Raw genomic sequence first — 25,086 nt, forward strand, 5'->3', positions numbered from 1 at the left:
TCGACAATTAACGTCAGTTTACAGCCTGTGAACGTCGCGTTCGTCTGTGCCACATATTGACGGAAACGAACCATGACGTATGTGGAGCTTGCGGAGGCATGCTGGCACCGGCGCTAATGGCTCTAATTAGCATATGAATAGCAGCTCTGGGCGGCGCCTTGCCGGAATGGCTTGAATTTCCTCACTCAGTATTGGTTGAAACTACTACATTGAAACAAGAAATATCACTCGTGATTGGTTGGCAGATCTGTTACTATTGGTCAACCTGGGTAATAAATTAATAAATTTAAACCCCCAAATTATAATAATTTTACACACATATATATAAAATTATGATCTGCATATTATTTTTTAATTGTATATATTCATATGATATGCTATTATGTTTTATATTCATGTCATTGTTATCCTATGGACTACGCTATTATAACCATCAAGGACATTCATTTATTGAGGAAAGGAAAATATGCCAGGGACGTGCAGTTTATTCAAAGAAAGAGCTTTATTAGAACAAACACAAACACACAACCAAATGCAAAACGTTTGAGATCTGCCCACACAACAATAGGAAGCTCACGAGAAGCCCAAAATCCTACAGCACCATGAAGTCTGTTTTCCGCTTCAGAGCTGTAGGTAACTAGCTATTCTGTCTGTTTTAAGTCCATTTTTCAGACGTCTGTCGTGCGTTGCCCTGTTCTTTGGAATCGCCTCTAATCTCGATTGCAGCGTGGCACAGAGCTCGGCGAGCTCCTGGCTGGTCAAACAGTCCATCCAGACACCGCGCGAACGATGCCGTCTTCCTCATCAGACATCAGGTCTATGGTAGCGCACTTCCAAAGGCCCACCTCATCCTCAGCTAACACACTCTTTCTTGCTTGTAGCAGCTGTAAAAACAACCAATAAAGACAATCAGTATTGCGCGATGTACTGCGTAAAATGCACCTGAAAAATAGTCACACTGACCAAAAACGGATCTAATCTAATAAATCTTACCCTCTTTCTTCTCAATCGACTCCGAGCTGAACTCTTCACAGCTTCTGCTTGCGATGCAAGAACTGAATGTTTGTACCTGAAGCTCCTGCGTACTGTCTCTATGTCTTACATGCAGCTGGAAAACAATTAAATGAGTGTTATGACGAAGTTGTGAAGACGGCGTACTGCTTCCTGTAAAATGACCAGAAAAAGAAAACACTTTTATAAAGCAACTTACATTTGTTCTTTTACAAGGCTAATTTCAGCTTGTGCTACTTAAAAAGCTTTGCTTTAGGTTACTTTAGCTTAGATAACAGTCTTACCGCAATCTTAGGACTGGTCTTCTCTTAGGCACTCGTCTTCTCTTCTTAAAGTTAGTATCTTCCACACAGTTTTTCGACTCCAAAGCAAGCAACCTATCATCTATGGACAGCAACCTGGAGATTACTAAAGTTAACTGCTCGTTAAAATCGGCAGCAAGCTGACGAGATAGCCCAATGATTGCATTCAGCTGTTTCTTACCGCCGGTGTTACGGATCAACTGGGGATCATGTTATCTGGGGACGGGCGCGTGCACGCAGCTAGTTTTACCTGGATTTACAGCAGATGTTAGACGAAGACAGATTCGTCACAGCGGATTTTCCACTGAACAGATTTAAAACGCTTTCCACATTATTGGTAAATGTTTGCATAATATCAGGCTCTGTGTTTTCCTCTGTCGCTGCTTTGCTGTATGTTTCAAACGCAGTTTAAGGGAATTTTTAATGTGGTTTCATTTCACAACACAGACCACGCCCACATTTTGTTACATTCTTTTCGATGAAAGTCGTATCCAATGACAATTACATTCAATAAATTACATTGTGTCGTATTAGTATCGGAATTTTTATTTTATTTTTAATAACTATTGTTTTTGTAATTTGCTTAGGGTATTTTTTAAATTATATATTATATATTATATAATATATATTATATATTAAAATATATATATATATATATATATATATATATATATATATATATATATATATATATATATATATATATATATATATATATATATATATATACACTAACTAAAATAACTCATAGCCTGTCATATTACCTTTCTCATATTAGCCTATTATATTCTATTATAATCTATTATATTGCCCACCCCTTGCCCACCTGCACATCCCAGCTGATATACAAGATTTGGGGGGTCATTCTGCATTTGAAAGTTTGAAAGGGTTTTAAATCTTCTAAATAATGCAAAATGATTCAAAATCAAGTAATTTATATATGCCAAAGTCAACTTTAAACATATACAATGTAATTTCCAAACAGCAAAATTGTGGCCAGTGAAAATGCTGAGTGGCTAGTAACTTTGGAAAACCACTAGCCACGGTGGCCGGTGAGCAAAAAAGTTAATGTCAACCCCTGTGTATATATATATATATATATATATATATATATATATATATATATATATATATATATATATATATATATATATGTAGTGCCGTTAAAATTAATTTGCATTAACACGTTAATTTTGACAGGCAATGATATATGATATATAAAGTTTGCTGATGTATGACGCCGCTTATTAGCAGGAGACCGCAATGATTGGTAAAAGTTGCGGTGATTGGTCAAAATTGCGAGTCGCACTGAATTCACGGGGACTGATTGCAAATGACACACAGTAAATAATCTAGAATACTTTCATCAAATATATAAATTCAAGCTTAAGTTTAAGATTTTACAATTAGGCTATACTGAGCCTGATCTATCTAAGAGATTTTCTTAGAAGGAAGTTAATACCTTTTAAATGTCACATGGGTTAAAACTCCTGCTACCCTGATTTGCATTTGTATAGCTCACAGCATGTTCATTTACATGTTAAAGCCTCCCCTGAAGTTAAGGGAAGGGGGGTCTTGGGGGGGACAACTGCCAAGCAAGGCCCACGTCAATTTCTGACAATTCACGGCAGTTTTCGGTGTCGCCTGCAAACTGCCGTGTACAGTCGTAAACCTGATCTTCCACGACAATCTACAGTGCCGCTTACTGACGAAAATCCCACTTTTCATGCAGTGTCTTATCCCCACTTCTGTAAGCATCCTCTTTGGCATGATGAAGCTGTTTGAGTTTCCCAGTAAACCATGGTTTATCATTTGTGAATGATAAGAATGACTGGGTAGGAATGCATGTATCCTCACAGAAACTGATGTATGATGTTACAGTGTCTGTGAGCTCATCCAGATCGGTGGTAGCAGCTTCAAAAACAGTCCAATCAGTGCAATCGAAGCAGGCTTGTAAGACCTGCTCTGCTTCATTAGTCCATCTTTTTACAGTCCTTATTACAGGTTTAGCTGATTTCAGTTTCTGCCTGTAGGTCGGTATAAGATGAACCACACAGTGATCAGACAACCCCAAAGCTGCCCGTTGGACGGAGTGATATGCATCTTTTATTGTTGTAGAACAGTGGTCCAGTATATTACTGTCTCTGGTGGGACATGTAATGTGCTGTCTGTATTTTGGCAGTTCACGGGAGAGATTTGCTTTGTTAAAATCTCCAAGAATGATTAAAAGAGAGTTTTATTTGCAAAATAAAAACTACACTAAAACTAGCAAAACCATTTGTAAAACTAACTAAAACTAAACTGAAATTTGTAGCAAAATTGAAAAACGATAATAAAATAAAAACTAATTTCAAAAAGCAAAACTATAATAACCTTGGGGCGCAGTGGGCGATGTTAGCTGTTTGATTTGAGTCGTGAGCTCGGACACCTGCTTCACTAGTGCCTGCACGGCTCAGACATGCTCCTCCTGCCACTCCATCCGCTGACTGTGGGCAGTCAAATACTCCTGTAACTCGATCAGGTTCGCTGGATCCATCTTTGGTCAGATCGTTCTGTCGTGTGCGCTGGGAAGAAAGAACAGCAAGATCCAATTGCGAAATAATAATGATTTATTTCTCTGTCACGTAGCAAAGAACAGTATCTCTCATGAAAGTCAGGTAGATCAGTCTCAGGTGGTAATCAGGCTGTGAGGCAGCGCAGTCCGTGCGGGGAAGCCGGCAGGCACAGATGATCCATGAGCAGGGAGGCAAGGGCAGACGCGGTCGGGCAGAACCGGAGCGAAGCAATCCCACGAAGAACATGAACACACAGGAACCCACAAGACAGACTGCAACCATCTGACAAAAGACTGAGTGAGACACAGGAATATATGGGCCCGGTAATGAGGTGCAGCAGGTGAGAGTGATCGGTGATGAGTAATCAGTGACCACGCCTCCAACAACACCACACAACACAGACAGAAGGAGACAGTGAATTCATGAGCCGTGACATTTATGTCATTTTTTAATGATAAAGTTACTGCCATTCATCAACAGTTGGGCTCTTTGACCACCCCTACTTATAGTTCATCATACAAGAGCCCTATTCGGACGGGATTAGTCTAACATGGGGAGGTGGAGGTGAAGTAATTTTACCTCAGGACGTCTGTAATATTAATGGCCAATTTGCACGGGATAAGACATCTCAGTAAAACTGCAGAAGTGTGAGGAGTATCTCGCTTTAAGCACCACAGTAACCTCCGCATCGTCAAGTGCGTATGACGTTGCTTCTGTTATCATGTGAGCAAACACATAACTTATATATATATATATATATATATATATATATATATATATATATATATATATATATATATAGAGGGATGCACCGATCCACATTTTTTCACTTCCGATCCTGATACCTGAATTTGGATATCGGCCGATACCGATACTATTCTGATACCAGAGCTGTTTGTTTTAATAATAAAAGTATCCTAGTGAAATAAAGCATATTTTTCATGATTTGACAGTTTATTGTATTAAATATCAAAAATCCAAAGGTGTGCATCATACCTGACACCTAAATAAACACTTTACAGTGTGTTTTATGACTAAGTCATTCTCTTGCTATTGAAGTTAGAAACGTGTATACCAATGTGTTATGTAACTTTAGAGACGGTCCCAAAATTCACGAACGTCAAGCAGACTCAGGGCCGGCCCAAGGCATAAGCGAACTAAGCGGCTGCTTAGGGCCACCAGGGGGCCCCCAAGAGCTCTTGAAATGACTTCCTGCTGCCGCTGTATGTTCCTTTATGTTTGAAATCGCCTTTATGGCCTTAAAACAATTACTAAATAAACTGCAAAATGTTACGTTTTCTAATATATGCACGGATTGATTCTGACAGCGCTGCACGAGCTCGCGGTGCCATCGACTGGACTAGCTTGTTCGTCAGGATTCAAAGTCCACAGTGCGCAGAAAAAAATCTGCACTGAAACAGCGCTACTCGTCAGTTGCCTGGTAACCTTTTTATGAATGGATGGATTTGAGAATGCGCTTTGGTTTATTTGACATGCTGCATGTTTTGGACGGAATACAGTATAGCTTCCAGTTTCTGTTCACAGTAAATGCTTCTCTGCAAGTGCTATAGTCGAGTTGCTCAAAGTTATTTTTTTATTTATTACGTTTTTTTTTGGGGGGGGGGGGGGGGGGGAATGCAAAATCTGCTTAATGTTTGAAAGAAATCCACCATTTCTTGTTTTAAAAGAAGTCTCTGCTTACCAAAGGCTGCATTTATTTGATCAAAACTACAGTTAAAACAGTTATATTGTGAAATATTATTGCAATATAAAATAGCTGATTTCTATGATTGATATATATATATATATATATATATATATATATATATATATATATATATATATATATATATATATATATATATATATATATATATATATATATATATGATATTCGTATGTGTACAAGTAAATTGTAATGTTTTCCTGTGATCAAAGCTGAATTTTCAACATCACAGTCTTCACTGTCACATGATCCTTCACAGATTATTCTCATGATGATTTGCAACTCAAGAAACATTAATTTTTTTATTATGATGTTGAAAACAGTTGTGTAAACATATTTTTTAAGGATTCTTTGGAAGCTTTCTATTTTAGATCAATCCTGTTCTTTTGAACTTTCTATTCATCCAAGAGTCATGGGGTAACAAATTGTGAGCATATTTATCATGAGACTTATTTAAAAAAAAAAAAAAAAGTTTAAATCGTACATATTCCAGTCTGAACCATACTGTAAGACTTTGAATATTAAAGTGCAAATGAACACCTGAGCACTCTTGTGGGTTTGCTACAATTAAAAACCATATAAGGGTAAAAACATGACAGACAGACATGATGTAATCAACACAGCTACAACTAATAAAATTGATAATGGGTGTGCGATTATTATCAGAATTGAAAATATTCAATCGGTACCGAGGGGCCCCCAAATAAAATTCTGCTTAGGGCCCCATGAAGGCTTGGGCCAGCTCTGAGCAGACTTTATGTCATATCAGATGCGCTATAGTTCTGCTCTGCTGTGTTTGTTTGAAACTATTTTCGGGGCAAAAATAGAACGAAAACTGTCAATCACTGTATGATGAATGAATCTCCCGCGCACATCGCACGATCATCTCTGCTTTGAGAGTACCGTAGATTTCAGTGCATGAGAGCTGCGCGCGCTCTGAACAAAACACCGCTAATCTGAACGCCTCTGATTATTATATTCAGAAACTCGATAGAAACACGTGTGATGTGCAACACGATTATTACAGATGGATTTTGAGAAGACCATAATGAGTTCAAAGTGTCTAGTGTGAGTGTTACACGGCACCGCCGAAATATACCCACAGATGGCGATTGTTAATGTCAAGCCCTGATTATTATCTCTTAAATGTCAAATAGTCTTGTCTGAACTTAACTGTTTTTTTGAATGTTTGATAGCGTTTGGTGTGTATGATGCGAGGGAGCTTCCACCCCTCTGAATTACGGTTTTGCAAACATTGTATTGCTCTGCGGTGTTTGGCAAGCCACAATGGTGCTCAATGCTATTGTGCTATCTGGCTGCAAACTGCGGAATGGATTTCCTGAGCGTGTCTCATAACTCTGTGTCTCATTGAGCTGCGCCTCCATTCAGGAAATCCATTCCACAGTTTGCAGCAAGCTAGCAGACAAGCTGTAAGGAATCACTTTCAGCAGACAACCTTAAAGGTGCACTATGCAACTTTCCGTCCACTGGAGGTCGTCTATTCTAAACAAAGGCGTAGTTTGATGACGCCAAGTGTGAGCGCAGCATCTTGGGACATGTGGTCTTCACCTCACAGCCGGTGAAAAATAGGACTCGGGCAGAAATCATGTTCATGGATGCGGTTATTAACATTACTGTAGTGCAGTGGTTCCCAAACATTTTGTAGCACGCACCCCTTTCTCATGTTTGATACCTGCTCAGTGCTCAGTGAAAAAAAAACACACTTTTCTTTCAACCTAAAATGAAAAGAGCAGGGCTTTGACGCAGACGCAGTGCTTGTAAAATGACATGAAAATATGATTTACTATAATTTACTACAGCTTATAATGTGAAATAAATACGTAAAATAAAAAATAAAAAAGAGACAATTTTCTGCCATTACAAACATTCTCTCACGCACCCCCGGTGGTCAGTCTGCGCACCCCAGTTTGGGAACCGCTGCTGTAGTGTAAACGAGTGCTAAACACACGGGCGAGTACTGGGACTTTTATTATGATGGGACGGGACACAGTCGCCGGGCACGCGCACTTCCGCTTTTTAATGTGCTTGTTCGCTCGTGAAAGTGAAAGTTGGAAAGTTGCCTAATTATTTATGACGGATGGCCAATGTGTCAAAAAGACCGAAGCCCTCTGATACAGGAATATAAAGGAATAAGGGGATAAAGACAGAGGTAAAGTGATGAAATGAATGAACAGTTTATCTTAATGCATTATCTAAATATGAATGTTTGCTAATTAATTCCAGTTATTTTTATCTTAAACTTTATGTAAGCAACTGTTCTGGTTGATCAGAATCTGTAAAAATCATGTCAATTGTTTATAAACATATATAATTTTTTTTAATAGCCTAACATTTTTACTCAGTTGTGCAATTGTAAGGGGATATATGGCGTTTGTAAAATTTATTTTCTGAAATTAGTAATGATATTTATATACAGGTTTATATAAAATAGCTAAAAAATAAAATAAAATACACACTAAATATAAACATTTCTTTAAAAGTTTAATTCATGGTGAAAACATGAGCATGCATAGTTTAGTGGAGGATATACACACATTTTTGTATATATATATATATATATATATGTGTGTGTGTGTGTGTGTGTGTGTGTGTGTGTGTGTGTGTGTGTGTGTGTGTGTGTGTGTGTGTGTGTGTGTGTGTGTGTCCTTGTTTATATTACATTGTGGGGACCAAATGTCCCCATAAGGATAGTAATAGCTGATAGTAGTCACTTTTCAACCGGCTCATTGAAAAGTGAGCCGGTCCCCACTTTTCAAAATGCTTATAAATCATACAGGATACGTTTTTTTGAGAAAGTAAAAATTCAGAATGTTTCCTGCTAAGGGTAGGTTTAGGGGCAGTGTAGGGGGATAGAAAATACGGTTTGTACGGTTTAGTGAAGTTTTTATTAACAAAATTTCGGGAGGAGCACGTGCAGATAATTAAACCTGACTAAACACAAGCGGAGCACGCTCATATAATTAAACCTAATTAAACACAAGTGGAGCACATCAAGCTAATCAACGATAAGAGGGGTGTATAAATACAGCTGATTTACCTTCTTTCATTGACCATTTTCATTTTAGCATCCCTCCACCACCCCAGCTCCTCACTTGATTCTAACAAACTCTTATTAGATGTCAACTCAATCTATAATATACTCCAGTCCAGTTCTAGAGTATCTCTATCACGGGGGGGTACTCTGGGTTCGGGCGAAATTCCGAGCCCGGCGCCCTCCCCCGGACAGCACGCCAAATACGCATAATCTTTACTCTATTTAATTTGATGTAAGTGTGAACTAGTGAAAAAACTATTACGTCTATGGAGAGTCCCCACAAAGATAGTGGACCAGACGTGTGTGTGTGTGTGTTTGTTTGTTTGTTTTTATTTTAAAAATTGTAAAAACACAACCAACATATAAAAACCTTGATACAAGGGGCACCAAGTAAAATCTTGCCTAGGGCAGCAACTTGGTCAGGGCCGGCCCTGATTGACACTAACTCTACTCTCTCTAAGTCCTGTGGTTTTTCTTTATAAATTGATGGTTCCACCGTTTTTCCTTCCCATCAGGTTAGGAACTTGGGCTCATCTTTGACAGTACCCTTTAATTTAACGCCCACTTAAATAACAAACTCCATATTGTTCTGCTATTGTTATTCATGCGCTTGTCACCTCTCGCATTGACTACCGTAATTCTCTTTTATTTGGTTTATCACATAAATATCTAAATAAACTCCAACTTACTCAAAATTCTGCTATTACGGACTGAATTTAAAACTCTCTTTCTCACTTACAAATCTCTTTATAACCCTGCTCTATCTTACCTCTCAGATCTCTTACAGCCCTACACCCCTTCTTGCACTCTCCTTTCCTCTTCATGGGGTCTCCTCCATACACCCTCTTCTCATCTTACTACCATGGGCAATAGGGCTTTTAGCCGGGCTTCTCCTCGCATTTAGAACTCTCTTCCAGTCGGCGTCCTGAACTCAAACTCGGTATCTCAATTTAAAATCAGATTTAAAGACCCATCTATTCAGACTAGCTTTCCCTTCCTATTGCTATTTGCTTCATTTATTTTTTTTATTGTTGCCACTTTGTAATATATGGTGACATTGGGTGATATGAAAGGTGCCTTAAATAAAATGTATTATTATTATTAATGTTTTTATTAAATTAAATTAATATCATACATGTTTGTGAAATTTACTCTCACTGTTTTTTTCAGGCACATACAATATAATCAATTTGGATGCTAATCATGTTGTTGCACTCACCAAGAAGCACTTACCCATGGACTGGAAGGTGAACCAAGGTCATCTTACATGGAAAACAGCAGAAGATCACCATCCACCGAAGAGCTGGCTGGCTGAATTCTGGAAGTTTCTTAGCACTGAATGCTTTGAGTTAAATGACTTTATTGACATGCCTTTAATACCACTGGAGCCACTACAGAGTTCAGGCAATTCTATATTGTTAGCAAGGTTGCAGAGAAACACAACTTTGATCTTTCAGAGAAGCACAGCGTCTAGCTTGTCAGATCATGTTCAGAAAGTGTTAAGGATGGTGGGGTGTACAGTCATAAAAAGAGATGAGTGTCTTAGACATCTTGACATTGAGAGATATGTTCTTCCAGCTTCACCAAGAAGTGTTCTACAAGTCTTTGTGAACTCACACAGAGATCAGGTCATCAAAGGCATCGCCTCTGCTTCATCGCAGGAAAAAGAGGAGTTGAAAGTGTTCCTCTCTTCTTTGGGTTCTCTCTCAAAAGCTGAAAAGACCCTGCTTTCCATGTTGCCAATGTTCAGAATGATGTCTGGGGAATATGTTGCAGTTAAATTAAAGCAAGCAGTTGTTTCAACCACCAATCCAGCCATTCCAAAGGATCTGCCCATGCCTGAGAACATTGTACAGTGTGCAAATGAAGCCGATCGCAGACTTTTGACTCTTCTGAATATTGAACTCTTGGATGCAGCTAAGGTGGCTGTTCATTTGGTTGACTGCATTGAGGCAGCCTCGTTCCAAAAAGATGAAGTACAGACAATAATGACCTGGATATTGAATAATGGTAGCATTCTACTCTCAAAAAGTCAGCAGCTGCTCACGAAAACCAAACGTCTCAAATTTATTGAGACAACTCATGGAGAATGCAGACAAGCCTTAGATGTTTTTGATCCAAGAAATATGATATTTCAGGACCTTTTCGAGACAGATTTCTTCCCCCCACCAACTTACACAAAGACTCAGGAAATGCTTCAGAGTTTGCAACGCCTTGGCCTAAAGACAAAGCAAAAAGAAATATCAACAGAAAACATACTCCAAGTCATAAATCATATTGAAAAGTTTTGTGTCCACTCACCAGATAAGGCGTTCAAAAAAGCGCATACTCTAATTCGAGTCCTGAACGAGACTGATTTCCTTTCCAATTTCACCAAGGCGCAGGTGGAAGAGCTGAAACAAAGGCAGTGGGTGCCCTGTAAAAATCCAAAGTTCATGAATGGAAGCATTTCTAGAAATCTTAAGAGAGGTCTGTATAAGCCAGCTGAAGTAAGGGATTCCAAGTATTCTTTAATTGTTGGATATGTAATGCCCCTTACCTCTGAGCTAAAAGGACATGTCTACAAAAATCTTGGACTTCATGAGCCCCCTCCTGCTGAAAAAGTCTTGGAGAACCTCTCTGCACTGAGATCAATGGTCAACCCAAATTCGGATATTCAGTTTAAAACCAAGCTGCACAGTATTTACAAATTCATGCAAGACAACATGAGAAATTTCACAGATTTAAAGGGCACAAAAAGCATCCCCTGGATTTGGAATAAAAGTGAGTTTGTCTGTCCAGGAGATATAGTTTTAGCCTATCCATCTGAACTGGATCTAAGCCCCTACATCAAGAAAGTGCCTGAAGAGTTGTTGCGATATAAAAACCTGCTAACAAAATTTGGTGTGAAGAAAACACTGTCCGATGAGGAGATTGAATACATACTATCTGATATAAAACAAAGAATCGACTGCAGGGTTCCTCCTCATGGAGACTTGGCAGAACTTAAAGTGTCAATTGCCATTCTTGACTGGATGCGTAAGAATGAGAAGCTTTTAAAGGACAGTACCCCTGTGCCTGTTATGTCACAAGATAAAAACTTTACTTTGCAGTCATTGTCCAAAACAGTCTTCTGTGACATCAGTGCTGAAGGACTTGAGGACCTGAAACAAGACAATGAGGAGTTCTATGTCATTCATGAAGAAGTTCTACCCATCACTGCAAGATGGTTGAACGTACCATTGTTAAGTACTCGCATCTTAAAACCACAGTTCATACAACCAGAGCAAGAGTCATTTGGTATAGAACAGTGTGGGCAATCTGAACCAATTACTCAAAGAATTAAAAACATTCTGAAAGAGTATGATGAAGAAAGTGACATTTTTAAAGAACTCCTACAAAATGCTGAGGATGCTGGGGCAACCACGTGTAAATTCCTCCTTGACTTCAGAAAACACAAAGACCCCCCTGAAACCCTCTTTGATAATGGAATGGCTCTCTGCAATGGACCATGCCTTTGGATCTTCAACAATGAGCTTTTTTCAGAAGAAGACTGGAGCAACATTGTCAAAGTGGGATCAGCATCAAAGGAAAACAAAGTGCAGATGATTGGAAAGTTTGGGCTTGGGTTTAATGCTGTTTACCACGTGACTGATATTCCCTCGATTTTGAGTGGGAAAAGCCTTCTCATTCTTGATCCAAATGTCACCCATTTGAAAAAGCACATCCTCAGCAAAGGAAACCCAGGAATTAGACTTGATCTATTCCAGGAACGGCTGTACAAAAGGTTTCCTGGACAGTTTAAATCTTATGAAGGGATTTTCGATTGTGATCTGTCAGTGCAAAACAGCAAGAAGGCTTACAATGGCACCTTGATCAAACTACCATTTCGTACACTGGAGGAGGCCAACATGTCAGAGATCAGTTCAAAGGTATATGATGAAGAGCGCATCATGAGATTTAAAAAGCATTTGACTGACAACTCACAAACTCCCCTTCTATTTCTAAAGAACATTACATCTATGTCCCTTCAAATTGTCCCTGAAAACGCATCAACTCCTCCATGGAATGATCAGATTCAGACTCTTCTCAAAACATCCAAAGAAGTCATGAATTCATTTGCTGTCTCAAATGAAACATATCTCCAAGAGATTGAGAACACCTTCAGAAATAGTGATATCAAATGCCACAACATTGTTGATGTCAACAAAGCACACATTGTTAAAACAGTTCAGGAGAACTCAGGTAAATCCGTCCCTCAGTACTGGCTTTTGTACTCATGTTATGGGACACAAGAGTCTTTGCAAATGTTCCAGAGAAGAAACGAACAAGAACATGTGTTTTCATTTCCAATTGGAGGTATAGCTGTACCTTTGCAAAGAGAGGCAACAACTAATACGTGGTCCCCTGATGAAAGCATCTTTGGCCAGGCTTTTTGCTTTCTTCCTCTCTCAATTGAGACCGGTCTTCCAGTCCATGTCAATGGAACTTTTTCAGTCACATCAAATAGGAAAGGTCTATGGGAAAAAGGAGTGAAGTCTGAGTGGAACAAGGCTTTACTGAAAGATGCTGTAACCTCTGCCTACATTACTACACTGGTTGAGCTGAAGAAAATGGCCCAAAATAGACTTATCCAGAACTATTCCTTCCATACATTCTGGCCTAACACACAAACAGTAAGCAAAGCATTTTTACCCATGGTTGAGTCTTTCTACTCAGCACTTGTGCAGAATGCCAATGGTAAACCTCTGGAGCTTTTCAGCAATGGACATAATTGGTGTTCTATGGATAAAGTGAAATTTCTGAATAAAGATATTGAGGAGAACCGATTAATTGTAGACATTGCCAATAAAGTGTTCTTGAGCTTGGGAGCTTTATATTCTTGTGTTGTTTCTCTCCCATCATTGGTTAGACAGAGTTTCATCGATTGTAACTTTGAGCCAGAGATCAAACAGAGAACAATCAACTGGCCTGAGTTTTACAACATTGTTTTTGAGAACTTGTGTTCTGTGGACACACACAGCAGAAATACTCTTGTGCTGAATGCCATTGACTTGAATGATCCAGCTGTTGATGACCTACTGAAAAGTTACCCTTGCATTCCAATACAGAGTTGTAAGAAACTTCAATTTATCAAGCGACTTGTAAATCCTTCTGGCAAAATGGCTTGTTTGTATGAACTTGCAGAAGGACGCTTTCTTGAAGGAACAGAAAATGACTTTCTCGCACCAAAAAGGATTCAACGACTTTCAGGTTTGGGAATGCTGAGTGATTGCCTCCCTTTACAGGAAATCATAGAAAGAGCAGAGAAGATATCAAGTATTTGGCAAAAGGTTACATCTAAATGTCATACACATCTTCAGTGCCTTGTGGAGTCAATGAAAGACTCCTCAGAAGATGTGAATTCTCTGCACTGGCACACACTGTCTCAAATACCATTCCTTCCCGCCATAGTTCCTTTACTTCAGCAACACAAGAATGCCACCATTCTTAAAAAACCCTCTGAAATGTACAATGACAGTTGTCGCAAACTAGTAAGCATGACAGAATTCACAGTTGATCATTCAAACCTTCAAATACACAATAATGACCCAGTTCTCCAAAAACTGAGAGTACTGACAAATCCACCAGTTGAGACAGTACTTCAGCAGCTGCTAATAGCACACCAACACTGCAATACATTTGAAAAGACGGATCTTTTCAACATTGCCCAATCTTGCTATGAATATCTCAATGATTACTTGTTGGAACAGAAAGATCCCAATCCCATTATTGACCATGCAAAATCATTTCCATTCATTTTCATTGAGGATCACTTTGTAAATGTGAGGTCAGTGGCCAGATGTAAAGAATTTGAGGAGAAACCATATCTCTATGTGCTTCCAGTTATCTTCTCCCAATTTGAGATGCTCTGGGACTGCCTTGGTGTCAACAAACAATTCACAAAAGAGCAGTTTGTTGCTGCACTTAATGAAATTAAGTGTTTATATGGATCTCACCCTCTTTCCATGTCAGACCTCCATAAGTGTGTCGTAATACTCATTAAAGGTCTATTCAAAATCAAAGATGAAAAGCTTACAAACTGTCTCATTCCTGATGAGAGAGGTGTGTTGACATCTTCAAAAGACCTGAGATTTAATGACAGCCCATGGATGCCCGTCTCAGCTGGTGTCAAGCTCACCCATCATCTGATACCTCGGTCTGTGGCCTGTCATTTTGGTGTAATGACAACAAGACACCATACTCTGAACAATCATTTAGTCAGTGAATTTACCCTTTATGCCAAAGAATTTGGACAAACTGAGAAACTAACTGTCCGAATAAAAAATATAATTGATGCATATCCATCTAAAAAGGATATTCTGAAGGAGCTCATTCAAAATGCTGATGATGCACAGGCAACAGAAATTCACTTTGTGTGGGACAAAAGAAAACATAAGACAGAAAAGATATTTGGAAAGAAATGGGAACTGGTTCAAGGCCCAGCTCTTTGTGTGTACAACAACAGAACATTTTCTGATGATGATCTGAAAGGTATTCAGCAGCTGGGGGAAGGAGGAAAACGTGGCACTTTGGGAAGAACTGGAAAATATGGACTTGGCTTTAATTCTGTTTATCATCTGACAGATTGCCCATCTATCCTGACTGGTGACAAATGGCTCTGCATTTCTGATCCAAATCTAAAGTATGTGGAAGGTATTACAAAACAGTCCCCAGGCTGCATGTTTTCCATTGATGATGAGTTTAAGAAATCATTTGAGGATGTGTATCATACCTTTCTTCCAGAAATGTTTGCACTCAATTCTGGAACCATGTTCAGGCTCCCTCTCAGGACTGAGAAAATGGCAGAAAAATCTGAAATATCTAGACATACAGTCACTGAACATGACATGGAGGAACTTTACTCTGCCTTGACTGAAGATCCCGAAGGACTAATTCTCTTCTTGAAACACATCACAAAAATACAGTTCTTGGAGATCAGTGAAGATGGAAAAGGAAAGAAAAGTTATTTCCTCATTAAAAAGAAATACACAGAGAAGAGCATGGTAAGAAAGGAAAACTTTCACAGACATGTTCGAGAATCCCTCATATCAGGAACAGCAGAACCCTGCAAAACCATCTATGGCATGCAAATCTCTTCTGGAAATAATCAAAGTCAGTGGGTCATTGCAGAGGGCTTCGGGTATTCAAAACAGAGCTATGAGCAAAAAGACAAGCAAGATCATTTAAAAGTTCCTCAAGCTGCTCTGGCTGCATGTTGGAAAAGCTCATTTAACTCCACATTTACTGGCAGGATATTTTGTTCTTTGCCTTTACCTGGAAAATCTGGTTTACCAGTACATGTGAATGCAAATTTTGAAGTAGATTCTTCTAGAAGGGACTTGTGGAAAGAGGATGGTGATAGTCTAAAGACAGAGTGGAACCAGTCACTGAAAGTAAACATCATTTCACCACTCTATGCTGATCTCCTATTACGTCTGTGTTCAGTCATAAAGAAGGATACACCTACAGCTCTTGTATTACTCAAGCCACAGCTGGATTCTTCTTGCCTTAATTACTTTCCATGCATTTCTCCGGGAGTAGACAAAGTCTGGCATGAGATGATCCATGAGGTCTATAGATCAATCAGCCAACGTGATCTTCCAGTCATACCCACTGTACACGCTGTTTCTGTTGAGTCATCACACCTCTCACAACACAAATACACAGTTACCTGGTGCAGTGCATCTCAACCACATTCAGAAAATTTTCCATATTTTACAACTGATGACCATAAAGAAATTTTCCAAATTTTAGATGACATTGGGATGAGATTAGTGCCAAACTCTTTGAAAATGAATGAAATAAAAGAAAGCTTCAAAGCAGCTGGTGTGAATGTGATAGAAGTTAGTGCTTCAACCGTGAGGAATTTCTTGAAGCAAAGATCACTGAATGATCCTTCCCAGACAACTAGTGGTTTGGCTTTGCCCATTAACCAGACCTTGATAAAGAACAAAACAAGATATTCAAAACTTCTGAGCTTCTGCTTGACAAAGATAGATGCTGATGACCTCAATGGGCTGCCTCTTCTCCTCACAGAAGATCAGATGTTGAGAGTCTTTGACTCTGAATCCCCAAAGCTGATATCAAGATTTAGCAGTCTTTTCCAAGGGCATCAGGAAATGTTTGCAGACAGTGATATCAATGAAAACCATGTCCAAATTCTGCATGAGGGAAAGTTTATTAAGGACTTAACAATTGACATAGCAGCAACATATTTGAAACCAGAACTTGCTCAACTGCTCAGTCAGTCATTACCTGATCAAATGTGCCAGCTTTACAAATCTGAAACTGAGACGATCAAATGGCTGAAAACATTATGGAGATTATTTCTTGATCAAGAGAAAAACTACCAAAATGAAAATCTGAATGTCTTCAGTGAGATAAAGAAGCACTTTGATAACAGTCCTATCTTACCAGTAATCTGCCCCAGTCTAAATAATGCAAATTTGTTACAAACAATGGGGAATGTATCAAAAGTGATTAATCATCCAAATGAAAAAATTGCGTCCATTCTCATAAAACTTGGTTTCTTGAAATTAGACCTCAGCTTTTTCAGTGATCTCAGACTTGAGTTCCGTCTCAAGTATATATATCCAGAGCTCCTGCAAATAGATGACAGCAGTGCTGTTTTGGGGCAGGTTTATCATGTACCTCATTCCCAGTTTGAGGAGCTGTCTAAAGATGAATGTGAAGATCTTCAACGCTTCTTACAACATGGGATCAGAGATTCCAAAAAGAAGAGTAAACATGAGCGTATGCTCAAGTCTTTGCCCCTGTTTGAGTCAATAGCTGGAAAACGGGAAAGAATTGATCTGCACAGAATGGTATTTATCCTGAATGCTGTACATTACATTTCTTTTCCAAACTTGTACCAGGTCGAAGGATGTGACAGTATTTTCCTCAAGCACACCTGGGTGAACCAAGAATTGGCAGAGTATCTAAACATTAAGATTCTAAAAGACTTGGAGTTCTGTGTACAGTTTATTCTTCCTTCTGTGCACACGATGAAAGAGGCCAAGCTTCTTGATTTAATGCTGTTTTTAGTGGAACTTGGACCAGTGGACCCCAGGATTGCCTCTGCATTGAGAGATGTCAGATTTATTAGTGACATCCATGGCTCTCTTCAGGTGGCTTCATACTTCTATGATGACAGTGTACCCCTTTACAGGGCAATGCTTCCAAAAGAGAGATTTGTTCCAGACAAGTTTTGGGAAAATTTCCAATGTGGTAAACGTACTGAGGCACATTGTCTTTTAAAGGACCTTGGATTGAAACATGAAGTGTCTGATGAGGAAATCATTCAGTTTGCAAAACAAATTGAATCTGAAACTAGAGGCAATGCTCCTCTTGATGTTCTTAAGAAAAGATCAAAACTTTTGCTCAATACTGTTCTGTCAAAGAGTAATGACAAAAGCTCAAAGTTACTGAACAGAGTTGCTGACATTAAATTCATCTTCCCTGTGCAAATTCAGCAAACACTTTGTGATTATCACAAGGCCTTTTCTCAAGAGAGGGAGGTTGTTGCAATCAGTGGATCATTGATTGACAGTCACCGTGATCACCATTATCTGATATGGACATCTATGCCAATCCTACCCTCAGAATTCTGCTCTCCACATCTCATAAAGAAAATGACGGATGCCGGAGCCTTGGAGACGCCACCCCCTGGAAAAATAGCTGCTAATCTGAATAACATCTGTACATCTCAGTGTCGCAGTGACAATTTGTTGGAAACAAGAGAAACCGTGTTTAGCAAATCATACGCATACCTGCATTCAATACATTTTGAGTCCTCTCAGTTCTCTGACCTCCCCATTATCTTAGTGGAAAACAGGACACAACTTGTGAAGGCCAAACAGACAGCACTTGTGCTACATGACAATCTTGAGTTTAGGCCTTATTTGTACCGCATTCCCTCAAATTATATGAAATTTGAAGGTTTCTTTAAAAAGATTGGTGTAAAGGAGAGACCTGACGTCAAACAATATATTGCTGTTCTTCAAGAAATCTATTCTGATAGTTCTGACAAAGACAGCCTTCAGGCAAATCAGCAGAAAGCTGTGAAGCGTGTTGTACAACAGCTGTTTTGCCTGCTGAAAGAGGAAAAGAACAAAACCTCTTTCCCAAACAATCCACTTTATCTTCCATCAACAGATGGAAAACTCTATGAATCCAACACTTTGTTTTTCAATGACACCGTCTTCCAGCCCACAAGACTCGAGGGTCCTTTGGAAACCAAGCTAAAACTGCTGGAAAAATTAAAACACTGTTACCTTGAAAATGATCACTATGAACATCAAACATTGTTGCAGTTCCTTCCCCAGAAAGATCGCCCCAAATTTCTCTCGGATGTAATTTCTGAAAATCTGGATGGAGCAAGTGTCAAATATTGTGATGAAAGGCAATGTGAATTTAGTGGCTGGTTTGACAAACACTTGTCATCTGCTGCATTTCTTCATGGGCTAGTGTGTCTCATCAGAGAAGACAGTAAAGGTGTGGTTTCACAATCTGAAGCTGCAAGAAAGTGTGACAAAATCTTTTCTAAGATTCAAATTATCTGTTGCAAAACTCTTCAAACTGAACTTCTGTTAAACCATGAGCCACTTGAAGGTAGTAAGGCTGAAACAGATGTTTATGTGAAAAAACAGCTGGATGGGTGCAGTTTCTACTTAAAACACAATGATGACATGGCTGTCAATGTAATAAGTGAAGTTAATATGTGTCTTACTAAAGAAATCAACGCTCTTCTAAAGAACTGTCTGACCACCTCAAGCCATTTAGTCCTTGGGCAGCTTCTGATGTGTCATAACATGGAGGATGTTGAGAAAACCTTGGCAAATCATGGCATTCATAACAGTGGCCACAAGGAGGAAGGACACAATGCCTTACCGAAACCTGGATGTCGTATACCTGAAGAATGGCATGACTGTCTTGATATGAACTTCCTCAACAACTTTGAAAGTGGAGAGTATGTTGGCTTCAGTAAGGACAAATCCGGTGAATATTTCTATGGCATTGTTATCAACTGTCTGGATGATCCACTGGGAAAAATGAGACAATTTCCTGCCAGATATAAAATACAAGTTGGCAGTGATGACTTCATTGAAGTAAGCTCTCTTGACCTTTACCAATTTAAACGAGAAAAGAAGGCAACTGTGTCAACAGAGTCCACTTGCACAGATGTAGAATGTCTTTTGACATCCGGATCTCCACCCAAAAGAGACTTTCCAAAGACATCTGAAGAGATCAAAAGAGAAATTGACCAAAGCTTAAATGAAATCTGGAATATGTCAAGTGAGGACAAACAGAAAGCCCTTAAACGTCTTTACCTCCGGTGGCATCCAGACAAAAATCCAGGGAATGAGGAACTTGCCAATGAGGCATTCACATACCTTCGAAACAGAATTGAGGAACTACAACAAGGAAAAACTGCACAAAAAACATCCTCAAGCTGGAGAGACTTTCGAGATTTCTATGACACGTGGAACACAGAGGCTCGAAGCCACAGGAGGGGACGCGAGAGGTTCAATCAGAACTACTCTACAAGCCACTACAACTTTTGGTCATACCACAAAGAAGCACCAAAGCCAAACAGAGGAGAGGCCAAACGCTGGTTTGAACAGGCTCAATGTGACATCAGAGCAGCTCACAATGACGCTGGAGGAGATTACTCAGAGTGGTGTCTGTTTAAGGTTCATCAGGCTGTGGAAAAAGCCCTGATAGCAGCAATGTACAGGAGAAGTGGAGAGTATCCCAACAACTGCTCAATATCTAGCCTTGCTCAGCGGGTGTCCCATTACAGCTCACAGTTGACTACTTTACCCAACACTGTGAAGCAACTGACTGAACTTGGCGTGGATGGCAAAAAAACTCAGTATCCAAACTGTCACCAATTTCCTCACATTCCAAACAAGCAGTTCAGCGTTGATAATGCTAGACGGGCACTGGATATTGCATCAAAGCTTTTAGAAAAAATAGAAGAATACATTTCTTGAAGTAGCTTGAAACTACCGACTACATTCCTTTGAGACAATCATGAGAATCCTTTCAAGTAATAATGCTGATCTTTTTTTATCTGTTTAATACTGCTCCCATGCATTCTGGAAATTATGTTTTTGTAATCATGTTTTGATAATTATTAATAAGTCTGGTTCTCTTCTTTCTTACTATTCTAGCATATTTAGCATTTATATTATTGTATACTGGGCATTCTTGTAGCAAACAGTAGAGCAATGCCAAGGCCATGGGTTTGATTCCCAGGGTAAGCATGAATTAAATATATATCTTGAATGCAATGTAAGTTACTTTGGAGAAACCTGTCAGCAAAATGTGCATTAAAATGTCATTGTCAATCATTTAAAAGCATGGTTTTTATTAAGAAAGTAACAGAAGTCAAAACCTGTGTGAACCAGAGATTCACTAAATGACAGAACCGCAAATAAAATGAACCTCAACAGTCACACAATCATCCTGCGATACAGATGCTGTATGTGCTTTACAATCTTTGCAGCAAAAGCATTTCTTGAGTCTATTGCAATATAAAATATTACATGAATAGAACTCGTGTTGTTCCCCTTACTGTTTGATCAAGAAATGAAACTTTGATTTGAGCAGCATCTGGTTTCCTCCATGCCACTGCAAAAACCATGCCAAAAGTATTCATATGTTTCTGGTGTCCCAGTAATAACTTATTACACAAATTCTGTACATAATTACAGCAGGCGTAACGCCTGTCCTTTACGCAATGAACACAATAAAAGAGAGCAAGCATTGCTAGAAGTGGTCTATACAGTGCTGGCCAATGCGGTGTACAGAGTGTGTTCGAAAATACAAGCAATTATCACTCTTTAACACGGTAACGAAAAGAAGAATTAAAAGCCCTCACTTGCAGTGGTCAGTTTTTCCTGAAATACCGGTCCCATCTGTTAGGTATGTTTTAATGGATTAAGGGAAAAGGATACTTTCTTTTCAATCAGTAATATGTAGGAGACTAAAAATGTCACCTTCTGCAGGAATATAAGATGCACTAGTCGTTAATGGTCATATAGTAAAAAAAAAACTTGAAATGACAACTGTTGTAAGTAATGAAAATTTGAGCAGAAATATTTTTTCAGATTGGGACTTGGTTACCTGAATAAGACTCTTCATCTATTCACTGTTATTACCCTGATTCCTATCCTGCACAGTCTAAAAGCTCACACATTTTAATGAATGGAGAAAAAAATGAAATACAAATTACAAACAATCCACAGGCTTATGAAAATATTTAAGGCCCATGTTGAAACACTAGCTGGGAATGCATAAGCTTGTGAATTCATGGAGCAGCATATCCACAGCACACCCTCAGTACTGCTTTCTCGAAAACAAAGACTCAGATTTCCATTTCCTTATTGCCATCCGGTCTCCAGTTAAAACATTTATCAAAGATTTGTGTGTTGATGTAAAAAGAACAAACCAAATAAAACTTGTATTTGTGCATTTTTACAGCTACAATAGTAATTCTGTGAAATGAAAGGCATTACTCATTTTCACTGCTCTTGAAAATCCAATGGTCCTGGAATCTGGATCCTGCTTTTGACATCAGGCACTCGTCTGCCCTTTTAGGCCGGTCTTTCTCACACACAGGAAACATTCAACACGCATGTGTCATATGTGCAGAATGAGTGTGCTTGAATAAGAACTGAACTCAAGTGTGTCGCACAAGAAAACAGGAGATGAAATCAAGTCATTTGCCCTGACCACTGAATCAGTTTTATTTTCAAGGCATTCTGACAGTTTGATATAAAAAATAAACTGCATAGCTCCATCAAGGACTCTTCATGTTTGTGGAGGAAGAGGCAAGGCTGTCCAAACTTCCCTCTAACGCTTCCTTTGTAAATTTGCATATGCAGAGTTTTCTGGCATCTGGATCCTCCTCCACATTACACAATCTCACATGTTGTAGGCCACGTATATGGGATCCAGCTGGTCGGCGAGGAAGCCGTCCCGCAAGTGCATTCGCTGCTTCTCCCCTCTGGAATTGATAGGAATTACTCCAGGGTCCACTACCACAACAACACCTACTATGAGATAGTGCTCTTCCAGAACCACATTGGTCACCAGGGCAACAAGATCCAGGGCTTCCTGTTCTGACCCCTCAAGCTCTACGACCACCACCAGTAGATTAGTCCATGTGAACACAGCACTGAGGAGAGAGTGAGAAGATGTATTCAATTAAGTAGGAAAAACAGATTATATACACTGCAAAACATGGCTTTTGGAGAGAAAAAAAAGATCAAATACAAAATATAGGCTACCAATGGAACAAAATATCACTTTGTGATATGTTACAAGAAAAATATTCATACTGAGGATTTAATCTTCAGGAAGAATTAAAAGAATGTTCCAGTTAAATAAAACTTGATTAACATTTGTGGCATGTGGTCGATTATCAGAGAAAGTATTTGAAAGACAACAGAAGTAATCATGAAATTATTTATGTATTATATCATATAAAGATGATACTTATTAAGATATAAAGATTACCTTAATTAGGTAAAACAAAAGAAAAAGTCTAAGCTAAGTGCATTTAATATAAATTTAAACAAAACATTTTCACGAAAGTGCAATTATCATTTAATTAAGTGTCTGAAAACATTACATTGAGTTTACACTAGGCTGTTCTTTTCAAGTACTCTTTTTAAAAGTATGACATAAAATGTCTTGGTTACTAATGTAACCTCTGTTCTCTGAAGGAGGAAAATGGAGATGTAACTCCAGAACAGACTAACAAATAGGGACATTTCCTGAGAGCCAAATTACCTTTGAGTGGTAACAAAACCAGCCAATGCACATTGGTGAGTGAGATTTGCATCGCAAGCCGCTCCCCATACATACGGATATATAAGGTAGTGTGCAACACTCGCACATTAAGCTGTCTGCTGAGGAGCCGAGATGGGGCAGTTCAGATACAGGGGTTGTGGTGACAGGACATAACTGAGAAAGGGATGGAATCAATACCAGTACAGATATGGGCAAAGTGGAATCAGCCCAGTGAAAGTCATGGACCCTGACCCTAACCCTAACCCCTAACCCCTAACCCCTAACCCAATAGGCAAACTGTACCATGGAAGAATACACAAATGGGATCACAGAGAAGGAATCAGAACATATGGGTATCTAGTCTTGTAGAGGGACTGAACAACCAGGTACTGGATGAACTCCATCCGGGGTTTACCAAAGGGGGAACTCACCTGGGGAGCAAATAGAAACTCATACCCCCCTCATGGGAGGGGAAAACTTGGCACTGCAAGCGAAAACTCAGAGATAGTCTTCTCTGTTTATTATCAGTTTGCAACAAATGGGGAAAATATCAGGTCCACTTGGAGATAGTAAAACCTCACAAATGTGTTAGATGTCGCCCAGCCCGCAGATCTGCAGATGTCTGCAAGAAAGGTGGCAGGTGTCAATGCCGAGGAAGAGGCAACACTCAGAGTGGAGTAATACTCTCACCCCAAGTGGGCAGGGTTCACCTTGAGACTGGTACACCAAGATAGTGGCATCCACTATCCAACAGGCCAACCTGTGTTTGGAGATAACCTTTCCATTCTGCTGGCCTCCAAAGCAGACCAAGCTCTGTGTTTGGTCCACATAAACATCCAGGGCGCGAACGGGACACAGCAATGCAAGAGTTGAGTCTGCCTCCTGAAAGGAGTGGTGGGAACTTTGGGCACATATCCAAGTCTCAGGATTATGCAAGAGTTGGCTGGCCTGCATTCCAGGCATGCTTCATTGACTGAAAATGCCTGCAGGTCCACGACCCTCTTGATGGATGTGAGCACAGTCAGGAAAGCTGTCTTAAGAGACATAATCTTAAATATCAATTGATTGCAATGACTCAAAGGTCGTTTACAGCAAAACAATCTTTGAGGCGAATGTATTCAAAAATTATTTTCTGCTTTTACATTTTGAAACAGAACATGCAGATCCAAGGTCAGCTGTAACCCACCACTTTTTTTGGTATAAAACCCAACCTCATATCGGCTGGAGGATCGGCTTTATTGCGTCGTTTGCCAGTAGGACTGCGATCTCCTTACGCAGGACAAGTACATCCTTGTCTGCCACGGAGGTAAACAAGACAACGCTGAACCTACACTGCAGAAAAAGCTGTTCTTACTTAGTATTTCTGTTTTGTTTCCAGTCCAAATATCTAAAAATCCTTACATTAAGTAAAACATTTAGTGAAAAAAAAACAAATATAACTTAACATAAGAAAACTAATCTGCCAACGGGGTAAGCAAAATAATCTTGTTTTCTGTTTGAATTAAGATTATTTTGCTGGGCGAACTGAATCGCATAGCCGAGTCTTATTACTTGAGTGAGCCAGGAGAGATACCACCTTCCAGACACCAAACAAGGGGAACCAATGGGACTACA

The 25,086-nt window shown here is 39.3% G+C and overlaps 2 protein-coding genes across 7 annotated transcripts in view; one reads left to right on the forward strand and one right to left on the reverse strand.

Moving 5' to 3' along the window:
- Positions 1-20,823, forward strand: part of LOC137074971 (sacsin-like) — a 50,949-nt gene extending 30,126 nt beyond the window's left edge. The window contains exon 9 of the mRNA XM_067443079.1: positions 9,820-20,823. Coding sequence (XP_067299180.1) covers positions 9,820-20,666 — 10,847 coding nt within the window. The 3' untranslated portion in view covers positions 20,667-20,823. The remainder of the gene's footprint in view (positions 1-9,819) is intronic.
- A 220-nt stretch (positions 20,824-21,043) lies between these two features.
- The window catches only part of dip2a (disco-interacting protein 2 homolog A), a 204,780-nt gene continuing 200,737 nt past the window's right edge, over positions 21,044-25,086 (reverse strand). For all 6 annotated transcript variants that reach the window (XM_067443083.1, XM_067443082.1, XM_067443080.1 and 3 more), the window contains one exon: positions 21,044-22,855. In XM_067443083.1, the coding sequence (XP_067299184.1) occupies positions 22,603-22,855 (253 nt within the window). In that variant the 3' untranslated portion in view covers positions 21,044-22,602. The remainder of the gene's footprint in view (positions 22,856-25,086) is intronic.

This window comes from Pseudorasbora parva, chromosome 5 (genome assembly GCF_024679245.1).
Source record: "Pseudorasbora parva isolate DD20220531a chromosome 5, ASM2467924v1, whole genome shotgun sequence".
Classification (NCBI taxonomy): Eukaryota; Metazoa; Chordata; class Actinopteri; order Cypriniformes; family Gobionidae; genus Pseudorasbora; species Pseudorasbora parva.